Source organism: Erigeron canadensis, chromosome 3 (genome assembly GCF_010389155.1).
Source record: "Erigeron canadensis isolate Cc75 chromosome 3, C_canadensis_v1, whole genome shotgun sequence".
Classification (NCBI taxonomy): Eukaryota; Viridiplantae; Streptophyta; class Magnoliopsida; order Asterales; family Asteraceae; genus Erigeron; species Erigeron canadensis.
Window position 1 is genome coordinate 39,187,271 of NC_057763.1, and position 11,827 is coordinate 39,199,097.

At 32.8% G+C, this 11,827-nt stretch overlaps 1 protein-coding gene across 1 annotated transcript; it reads right to left on the reverse strand.

The window, feature by feature from the left end:
* Positions 1–2,770: 2,770 nt before the first annotated feature.
* Positions 2,771–10,175, reverse strand: LOC122590733 (cullin-1). The gene is made up of 19 exons (XM_043762909.1): positions 10,047–10,175; positions 9,436–9,595; positions 9,232–9,331; positions 8,126–8,311; positions 8,008–8,055; positions 7,731–7,934; positions 6,950–7,027; positions 6,734–6,823; positions 6,579–6,659; positions 6,439–6,498; positions 5,562–5,678; positions 5,333–5,482; positions 5,195–5,250; positions 4,987–5,107; positions 4,529–4,690; positions 4,310–4,453; positions 3,607–3,825; positions 3,346–3,513; positions 2,771–3,154 (listed from the first exon to the last, which is right to left on the reverse strand). The coding sequence occupies exons 2-19, from the start codon at positions 9,573–9,575 to the stop codon at positions 3,053–3,055; spliced, it is 2,226 nt and encodes a 741-aa protein (XP_043618844.1). The 5' UTR covers positions 9,576–9,595; positions 10,047–10,175; the 3' UTR covers positions 2,771–3,052.
* Between the last annotated feature and the right edge of the window lie 1,652 nt (positions 10,176–11,827).

Sequence of the window (11,827 nt, forward strand, 5' to 3'; positions counted from 1 at the left end):
ATAATTTGGGTTAAAGAACTTGAAGATTCAGATATTGACGTTAAGTGCACATTTGTGAGAAAAAATATTTATCAATCTCAGTAAAGGCGGGGTATTGGAAGACTTCATTTGTTGTTGCATTGTCAATTAATCTTATTTTTTTCCTTTCTTTGTATTCATTTTTATTCCTTACCTTGTAAAATTATAAAAATAAATAATAGAGTAAGTTTTTCTACTCGAATAAAAAAATACTATCTCCGTCCCATTTTAATTGTCATATTTTGACTGGTTAAGTCTTTTTCTTTCGACTTTGACTGTAAATATCTTTGTTTGAGTTATATATTAGTTGATGAAAGTTATATTAATGAAAAGTACATTCAAAGCCCAATCCATTCATATATGTTATATCAAGTGTTATATAGCACAAATAAAAATATTTACGGTCAAAGTCGAAAAAGAAAGACTCAAAAAGTCAAACTATGACACTTAATATGGGACAGAGGAAGTAGTATATTTTGAAGTGGCAAGCAAAAAGAGTTCTCGACATTTGTATGCATTAAAGATGTTCATTTCTTGGGCTGGTCTTTAAATGTATTGATATCATCTTTTGTCGTTCCATAGTTAGAGGTAAGCGTGCCAAAAAAAACCGTGCCTGAAAATCTACCCGTAATTAAACCCGATCAACACCCGGTTTTAACCCTAACTGGTTCGGGTTTGACCCAACCCGGCGGTTACTAACCGGTTTGGGTTTTTGGTTTTTTATCCGTTTTAAACCGGGTTGAGATTAGGTCGGGTTTGGTTTTTGTCAAACAAACACGATCAAAACTGGTCAATAGGTCAAATTTGGTTTTGGTCCCGTTGTCCAAATAACCGGGTCGGGTTTGGGTCGGTTTGAGTAAAAACCGATTTTTGTACACTACTATGTAAAGGTCATATAACGTTTAATTTGATCCATTTCACAAAATAGTACGGATAATTTTCAATATTAATTTCGATATGAATATAAAAACAAAAAGTTAAAAAGATTGAAAACTCATTCTAATATTATTAGCAAAATTACTTTTTATTGATAACAGATTTAACACACAAAAATTCAAGATACTTGTCATAGTATATATAGATCTAATGAAAAAACAACTTCAAAATTTATAAAATATGTTTTCGATAATAAGAGTTTTAGAACAATATATTGGATCCAGTCACCTTAAAAATCATTTAGGTTACAACTATATAGGCCTCATGCATTAAATGTATGACAAAGTATCACAAATCTATTGGACAAATACATATTCCTTATAACGAAAATTACTTTTCATTGATAACAGATTTAACACAAAAACTTAAGACACTTGTCATTGTATAGATCGTTACTGGAACAACTACTTTAAAATATATAGAATATGCTTTTTATAATAACAGAGTTTTAGAACAATATATCACCTTAGAACGTTTAGGTGACACCTATATAGGCCTCATGCATTAACTACATAACAAAGTAGATAAGGGGTTCTTAGCAATGTTATATTCATCTACACATAGGAGGGCAAACTTTTTAAGGCATTATCGGGATTCGAACCCGATGTGGGCGTAACAAAGTTGGGGTGTTAGTTATTTATCCGCTTTGTCTAATAAAAAAATATATTCTAAGGAAAATTACACTTAGTATTCTATAATTTGGATACCTACAAATTAATTTTCAGAATCGATCATCATTACTTATGAAATACAATGCATCTTTACGAGATAACCGGTTAGATACTTACACGTGGGTATTTCTCATTATAGCTCAATGGTTGAGCACCAGTTTTACATGTTGGAGGTCTCGAGTTCGATACATAGGAAAGACATTTAAAAGAAATTTCATATAAAGTCCTCCAGTGAAGCATGTATGAGTCTTGCAGAGGGGCGAGGGTTTTACCCCAATTAAATGTCGTACTTTCGGACAGTTTAGTGGGGGTTTCTCCTCTTACTAGATATTGAGGGTGAGGGGCTCTCTAACGCGGACCCGGATAAGAGAACGTAAACTGAATCCCCTGTTGCGAGCAAATGATCCACACTATTAAAAAAAAAATTATACACGTGGAATGTAGGGACACTATCACCATTAGAACTATTACATTTACGAGTTTATGTATAATAAAAATTTGACACTTAAATCTTGTCTCACCTATCAAACATATCAAGTTTGTTTTACTGGTTTGATGAGTTAACAATAATTGTTTGCAAAATTAGATCAGATTTTTGGTTTTTTAAGTGTTCCTCCAACTGTATGCCTTTAGCATGATCAGAAAGTTAAGATTGACATTATCTGTTTGGTTAAGTGTGAGAACCGAGAAGGATAGACAAGGGCCTTTGAGTTTAGTTATTCCTGGGTGGCCATAATTTTATCAGGTACTTTCTAGTTTTGACTTCTGACATACGAGGGGAACAATTTTACCAAGTTTTGATCCTTGCAGAAAGACGACGTCAGCCATGGAAAATACATGTTCAAAAATACAGCAAATGATCAAAGAATCTGTATCTTCTAATGACCTACTCTGCCAACCAATACTTGTTTTTACAGATTTTAAGCATTTTACAGATTTGTAGGCATTGCCATACTAAAAGATAAAGCATTGCCATACTGCAAAGGTGATAAACCAGTTGTTGATCAAATCAACACATAAGAGTGTTATCTGAAACAATTTAAAACATTCCCTTTTGGGAATGATACTTAAATCCGCAACAACTGGTTTCAAATGAGTCTGGGTCCAAATCCCAAACAATAATCAAATCATTTACTCGACTTATATTTTTGCATACTTAATAGCACTTCTACCAAATAACAATAATTTTTCAGCGGTCTAACAGAATTCAATATTCAACTGCACAAAACCGTGTCAAGTAAAAATATCCACAAAAGGTAATGCTTAGAACCCAATCCTCCCCCCAGAGCCTGCAATACAGTACTCCCAGGATAATCAGCATAGAATGTCACGTTTCATTGGTGACCATACAGACTCCTGCTCTACCTCTTTGCAGCAAAATGTGATTTACCAAACACTGGTCTTCCATAAAGGTCTACTTTTTTCAATCATGCCAAATACTTGAATATCTGAGGGTTCTCCTTGTCTCTTTCCAAATATTCTCGTGTGATCAGATCTTCAATCCTCTTCTTGATCGCCTTAAAATCAGGCTGCATATCAAATACAAGACCTTTAGTTACTATTTGATCAATCGTTCAACGGATCATATTAGCATATATTGATAATTGATATATGATGGATATAGCCTCGAAAGGTTGGAGGTGTATTTCTATTAGAACCAGTTAACCTGTGTGAGATATAAGACAATTAATATGTCAAATGCATAAAAAAAATGGCAAACCTTGAACATGCGACCTAGCTGCTCCACACATTCTGAGACTAGCTGTTGATGGTTGAGAACTTTTCGGGACTTCATGATACGAACAATGGAAGCATCTATAGCATATCGACGGTCCTTGTCAACATCTTCCACAACTTTTTTCCTCTCATCCACAGGTGGCAAAGGAATCTGATTGGTGTATAGAAGAAATAATAAAGTTAGCAGTGTTTCCAATATATAATAGGAGAAAAAAGGTATGGTGAATTCTTAAGTGTGACATACCCTGATCCTCCTCATCCTATCAGTGAACTTCGAATTAAATTGGAAATAATCAGTTTGAGAAACGGTTCTTGAGGCTGGCTCTTTTGTTAGAATCTTATACTTGGCACAAGAAAGTGATTGAAGTAATCTCACAACATCCTCATCAGCAAGATTTAAATGGTCCTTGATTTCTGAATAGCTTAGTCTATCAGACCCATTAAACAGCAAGAGAGCTGCAGCCTGAAAAGGTTTTTTTCTTTAATGATAAATAGATAATATAGTAAAAGTGACATGAAGTAAAAAAAAATGCAACTTCATAAAAAAAAAAAAGCAAGCCGATCTGAGCTGAGCAAAAACAGGAAAAGTAAAAAGGCAACGCAAAAAGCCAAAAATTACAAAAAAAAGGATGTAAATCAGTCTAAATTTTCCTTGGACCACTCGTTCCCAAACCAGATACATAACCAGATACAAAGTCGAGATTTTATATTTCAATTAGGTTCCACATAACACAGACGTCTTAAATAAGTATTCTAGAAATATAATGTAATTTAGAATCTAAAAGAAAAGCATTAAAATCAGCTCTTTAAAATTTAAGAGGGAAGAACCAGACCATATACATTATCGGTTCAGTCAGGGTCTCAGGGACAATTTGGTGTTTCAAACTTTCTGGCCTAGTACAAATTCTACACACCCCTACTACCACAACCTATCCCTCGAGTATTACCTGGTAGGTTCCCAAGATCAGCTCTATGGTTTTCTGATCAAATTTACCATTCACATTGCATGTGCCTAGAGAGTATATCCATGTGAGCTTTCTGTGCTTGGTTTTTGTCTGATAGAACTCCTTAAATACCTCAACACATTTAACCTGAAATTCAACAGGTTATCAGAATTGATATATCTTAATCATTATGTATCAATCTAAATCTCAAAAACAGCTTACCATCTCTTCAGGTAGACTAAGATCAGAAGATTTATAACTAGGCCAGAAACCAGTAGTTAAAACAGTGACAGTCAAATCAATCCCAGGACTGGCAAGAGAATTATTGGAAAGGTACTCGTTGAACTGACTGTGATTCTCCTTTGCCAATGCCAAATCTGTCACCTGAAAGCAGGGACCAAAGTAAGTCAGCACATTGCATTTCTAAGACACAAGACGAGAGATAGCAAGATGATCCAGCAGGTTGGGCCATGATGCAAAACTCAGGTTAAAATGACATTATTGTCACCATTAGCATGGTTTCACCTTATTACCAGCCTGACTCATCTGACATGTTCCCTTTTATGCTAACATACTTTTGACCCATTCAATACAAAACATAGCTCAAATTGGCCCATCCACAAATAATTGAACTATTGTTGCTAACTCTACATATAACTTGGACCCAGTTGGTTAATTACCATGCCCTCCATCTTTGAAGTGAACTGTCCACCACATTGCTGCTTTAACTTTGACAGGATCAACCTTTCATGATCGTCATTTGCACTTTTGTCAAAAAGTAAACGCCTCGAAAGTTTTTTCCTGCGAACACATACATAGAAAAATCAAGCTTTACACCAAATACTTCCAATACAGAATATTAAAAATGAAGATCCTAATAACATATACCGATAAAACTCAGCATAAAGATCTTTATCACTGATGTAAGCAAGAAGTTTAACCACCTGTAAATATCAAAACCAAATCACCGTGATCAATGAATTGTACTATTGAAATGACCATAAAAAAAAAGACCAGATGCTATACCTTATCCAAGGTTTCCTCAATAACTTCATCACTCAACTTCTCGCTACCACCCTTTTTGAGGATGTTGTCACAATACGAAGCCAGTAGCTCCGCACTAGAGCAGCCAGCCACAACTTTATTGCAAAAAACCTCAAATGCCTCTTTCAGGGCCTTAAGAAAGAACAAGAAAAGGTAAACTTCACTGAAAGAATACAGAAATAAACAAACATTAAAAAGGAAGACAATTAACCTTGTGAAATAGGGTGTGATTATCAAAGCATAAGGTAACATAAGCCATGAACTTGTCATGCAACTCAATAATTTTCCTGACAAACAACTGCTCCTGTGGACCACCAACATTTTCTGCCTGTAGAAAAAAAATAACTTGCGATTAGGGAATATTTAATAACTCTGACATTCGTTTTACTGGTACTGTAAGTGATCCTCAAGCGTGATTACAAGAGCATGTTCTTTTTTAAAGTATTAAAAAATCATACGTGTAAAGCATTAAGTCCTACATAACCATTGCCTATATCCTCACATTTCTTCTCTCTGCTTTAATAACCCATTATATCTTAATCAGAGCATAATAATATGTATAGTGACAGATTTTTAGGTACAACTGTAAAGTAGCAAGCCAGACATAAAACATCAAGCAAGTTCTTGAATTTGGATATGTGGCTACAGGTGACATAACAAGCATACCAATGAGCAACATGAAAAAATGGTAACTTTGTTATGGGTCCTTTTTATATAAAATATTACTTAGCACTATAGTATTATAATATAGTATTTTGTATTTTAAATCGATCTGATTTCCCGATTACTACGACGACGACTTAGGAGGTTTAACACAGTACGAATACATTTTACACAGCTGTCGACCTGTTTTAAATCCGACTATAATTATACATTACCTGCCACGATCCATCAATAGGTGGTCAGAGTCCCACCTTAATATGTGCCCATGGATCAAAACAAACATTTTCAGGTCATTATTATTGTCATGAGAAATCCAGAACTAATAACATTATGACCAGGAGCATAGAAATGCAGCAAAGTTCCTCTAATAGTAGTGGATGGAAATTGCTAAGTAATTTGAATTTGTTGCAAATTGCGACAGTTACCTTATTGCTTGCGGCATCTTCAGCCTGTTGAACTAAAGCCATTCCTTCAGCAGTAACATGCTGGTACCCAAAAGAATAGAAGTGTCAAGCACTGCAGCAAAAAAAAAGCATAGCCTAATTTGTGCGAGAGTAACTAATACCTGTTTGAACATAGTGGCAACGGGATCCAATCCTTTGGGAATTTTTGAGAAGAGCCTAAACATCCTCGAGAGGTCATCCACCTATAAGTGAATACAAAACTTAGTTCCAAGATCAAAAACTCAAAAAAAAAATTCTTAACAAGAATATGAAATACCTTATCATCACGAAGCAAGGTACGGCATCCAGAATGCTCTTTTTCAAGCAACTGACTGCTGTATACAACCAGCAACTCATTTTGTACATTCTACACAAGAAAAGAACGCATTATATGACATAATATACAATGATGAAATCAGAGCCAAAACAACAAATTGCCATACAAAAAACTGAACTTAATAATCTAAAGGAACACTTTATGAGAAAAGCTAACCTCTGTAAGCTTCGTTTCAGTGCTTGCATGTAGATAGTTACTGACCCTTTCTTTTTCCTTTTTTAAGCACTCTTCAGCCTGTATACCACAGGTGAAGCCGATCAAATATCAAATAAAGATAGAACTAGCAGATACAGAATACTGAAATAACAGGTGGCAAATGGGCAAATCAAAAACCAACAGATAATGTAATATAACAATTACATGTAGAAAATAGCCAAATCAATCAGGTGAATAAATCGAACAAAACAGCTCGATCCAAAAAAGTTCAGGTCAACAAGTAGGTTAAGACAGGTTGCGTCGAATTGGGACGACCCACAAACACCTTCGAAAACAGATTTAGGAGAGCTGCTATGCACTTAAACTCTTTGAATGTCTTGACGCTGAATTGGGCTCATATAAATACAATTTATCCAGTCTCTAAGCTTTATAGATATTTTTTAATTATATATGATTACAAACTATATTACAAGTATAGTTCAACATTTCCTTCAACAAAGAAGACAAGTTAGAAAGGGTTTATGCATATTATAGATCTTCGGATTACTTCCAGATAACTTGACCCACTAAATCTAATAATTAGTTGAAATCTTTAGCTTAACCCAGTTGACCCAATAGAGATCAGACATAACCCAAATCTACCCTATCATTGGTGAACAGCTAGACACTGCAATCTCATTGGTAAAACCAACAGTGACAACGATTGAACACAAGTAGCAAGAGTAAGTATCATGGACAACTATAGCAGCAGAAATGGAAGTAAAATCTTGACAAAATGTACCTTCAACATGTAATCAGGACAGGAATCTTCCAGGATCCAGTTTGATGCTTTTCGAGAATAGTAAGCAGCTGAATCAGTAAGCATGTGAGTCTCAAAGTCATTCACATAGCAATCCATTTGTCCCATTCCAATCTCGACATATATACCAAGAACATTTTTCAGTAATGCTCTATCAATCTGCTCTCCTTCTCGTTCACGGTCAATCTGTATCACAAGCAAAATTAAATAAAAATTCACATGCCGCAAAGATTATGTATGAGTGAGTAAAAGCACTTACAAGGGCAATAACAGCATCTTTAGCTTTACCCTTAGTTTCCTCGTAAACCTGGATTTACAGGACTTGTTAGTGACAGAGAAACCAAAACCATAAAGAATGATGTGCGCAAATTACTAACCGATTCACGAAAACATGTAAGGCCTACTTCATTTAGGGGAGGTAGAGACCTCCGAGCAATGAAATACCGATCAAGATAGTGGAAAAACCGTGAAAGCCACCTAACCATAATTTTATGATTTGCCCATCGCTTCACAAGCTCCCGTAACATAAACTCATCATGCTTCTCTCTCAATGATGGCAACACCTTGATGAATTAAGTCAAATTCAAGTGTAACTTGTAAGAGTGAATAGAAAAAATGTAACCTATGACTAACATATTCACACTTTAAAAGAGATGTATATATATATGTAATATATGAAGACCTTTGTTATTCATAGAAGTCTACAATATGACATGTTAAGCCAAAATATCTGCTGATTAGCCCACTCAGTGACAAAGGGAAAAAAATATACAATTCACGAAAGCCATTCACATCTGTTGCTATGTCTACCATGGTTTTAAAAACCATGGCCGGACTAATCGGTCCCACTCAGTGACAAAGGGAAAAAAAATACAATTCACGAAAGCCATTCACATCTGTTGCTATGTCTACCATGGTTTTAAAAAAACATGCCCGGACTAATCGGTCCCACTCAGTGACAAAGGAAAAAAAATATACAATTCACGAAAGCCATTCACATCTGTTGCTATGTCTACCATGGTTTTAAAAACCATGGCCGGACTAATCAGTCAAGCCGGTCGGACCGCAGACAAGGCATCCTGTTTTTTAAAATCAGTTCGGTTAGATTTAAAGAGTTTGAAGACTCATTGTTAAAGTCAAGGGTCAAATCTCAGATTTATGGCTACAATGGCAACTAACTTACCATGCAACCAAGTAACCAACTAGTATTTGCTAGTATGAATTCCCACTGCTATATATATATATATATATACCTTTCTTCTCTATCTTACATGCTTTTATATTGCAAAATTATAAACCTAATACAGTTTATGAAAAATAAAAAAAGTAAAAGATGTATGCAACCAAGTAACCAACTAGTATTTGCTAGTATGTTGTATATATATATACACCTTTTGTCTCTATCTTACATGCTTTTATATTGCGAAATTAAAAAACCTAATACAGTTCATGAAAAATAAAAAAATAAAAAGTAAAAGATTACCGTGGAGCGAATATATTCTTGAAATGCTTCCCTATATTTATCATACAACTGTTGGGAATAGTCATGGGGAGGCTTTTGAGTGCACATGTTATAAATGGTGCTGTACACAAATCAACAAAATAGAGCAAGTCAATACCGAAAAAATTACTAGTGAGACTTCAAAAACATTAATAAAACAAACAAAACTTGACGAAAAAGCAATACGTGTATAGCATCATGTATTCTTCAGAGCTAAACTGCTCTGGTTGCCCTTCCAGAATATCCTTCAACTTCTTTATCCCTGTCTGCATGTAATTCCATCCTTCATCCAAATCAACAGGAGCCTTCATTTGCGACATCGTCATTGTCGCAAAACCCTAACAAACTGTAAATCGCAGGGAGACGGTTAATGAATCAGAAAGCAATTACGCAATCAAAATAATTGGCAGAAAAATCCTATTAGATTTTTAATAACAATGGTTACAGCACATATAGAAAATACTATACATATATATATATACACAATATATACTTATTTTACTCAAAACCCTAGTTCACCACATCACATCCTTTTTCCACAACAATACATATATATATACACAATATATACAACACATACAAAACATAGATATACATCCTAAAATATATAAATAAAAATATTTTTAAAAAAATTGAAAAACACAAGCACAAACATGTATTACGATTTTAAATAATGAAAAATTGAAACCACAATTATTGCTTCAAATCAACAAGTAAGTTAATTTTTATTTAATATGATATAATATACTACAATACATATATACAGGTACATATATCTGTGTGTATCGATTAAGTACCTGAGATTGGTAGGGATACGACGGATCAAAAGTGGCGGTTAATCGTGAAAAAAGGGTTATCGTAGATAGAGAGGACGTAAACAGGCGGAGTCCACCCTATGTTATTTTTATTTTTTTATATAAAAGAAAATTTTGTGTATGTATAGGTTTTGTTCTTTTAGGGGTATTTATAGCGATACTTGTGAGTTGTGACGGTGGTGTAATTTATTTTTTTTTCGTTTAATTATTGCCCGATTTTCTTTTTTTTTTGGGGGGGGGGGGGGGGGGGGGGGGGGGGAACGGTTATTATTATTGTGAGTATTTTAGATCTTCATGTTTAATTATTATCAATTCATTATTATTATATTACTCCGTATTATTGTGAGTTTTTATCTTTTTATTGGAGGGAACGGTTATTATTGTGAGATTTTAAATAAATTTGTTTAACTTTGATTTAATTAATTAATTAATTATTGTGAGATTTTAGATGGATTTATTTTGTGATTTTAATTATTAAAAATATATTAGTTGATAATCACTATATTCACATGTTATTGTTAATCATCAAACATTCTTATGTCGCGTTTGATTCACAAATTCTGATGGAATTGAAATTGAATTCCATTCCGTGTTAAGTTTGGTTGTCAAAAGATGATGGAATTTCATTCCATTAGAATGTAAACATTCTATCAAATGATGGAATCTCCAATCCATAGGGTTATTGGGTGAAATTTGATTCTTTCATTCTCTTAAATTTTAAGAAAACAAAAAACATTCCATCAAATTCCATTCTTTCGAAATATAATTCCATTACAAAATTTCATTCATTACAAAAACATTTTGTAAGTCAAACGCGTCCTTAATGTTAATCATTAAATATTCACAGTTAGATTAAACATGTATGTTATACGGGTTATATAAAATGTTATCAAATATATATTTCAAATAATAAAATAACTAAATAAAAACTAATAACATTAGAATTTTGTAGTTAAATTAAATTAAATGTATAAATAACTTTATTAAATGACACAAAAAATAATAACCTATAACAGTGTCCATTTAATAACAAATATAAAACAAATTCTTGAAAATAAAGATATATATATATATATATTCATTTAATAAGTTTGAATTTATTAGCTAAAATATAGTCCGTAATAATTGATGTATCACATATAAATAATATATATAAAAAAAAACTCTAAACAGTTAAACTTAATTGTTAATTTTTTATTTTCTATTTTTTTATTTTTTAGAATATGGTTGCTCATTGACTTATTAATTATCCGTATTCATTATTTTGATTTTTAACAAATTGAAAAGAAAGTAAACCAAAATCTCATGTGCATAACTTTATAAATAACACACTCCAATAAAATAAACCCAAAGCAAACTAATATGTAAAAATAGTTTACTTCAACGTACATAGGGAAAATATTTTATTTTTTTCATTTAATAATTTTGAATCTATTTAGCTAAAATATAGTTTGTAATAATTGATGTATCATACATATAAAAAAAGAAGAAGAAAAAAATAAACTAATTAGTCAAACCTAAATGTTAATTGACGTCTAAAAAAACATGGTTGCTCATTGAGTTATTAATTATCACTATTCATTGTTTTGATTTTTAATAAAATCAGAAAAGAAAATTCAAAATCTCATGTGCATAACTTTGTAAGTAACACACTCCAATAAATAAATTTAAAGCAAAATAATATGTAAAATTAGTCCACTTTAACGTCCGTAAAGGAAAAAAAAATTTGGTTCACAAAATTTATCAATTCATAATTGATGAAT

Excerpts from the sequence above, each read along its gene's own strand:
- LOC122590733 (XM_043762909.1), bottom strand. The coding sequence starts at position 9,575 with ATGACGATGTCGCAAATGAAGGCTCCTGTTGATTTGGATGAAGGATGG. Across the intron at positions 6,824-6,949 it reads CTGAAACGAAGCTTACAGAG|AATGTACAAAATGAGTTGCT; the intron begins GTTAGCTTTTCT and ends TTTCTTGTGTAG. Across the intron at positions 5,483-5,561 it reads ATCACACCCTATTTCACAAG|GCCCTGAAAGAGGCATTTGA; the intron begins GTTAATTGTCTT and ends TTCTTTCTTAAG.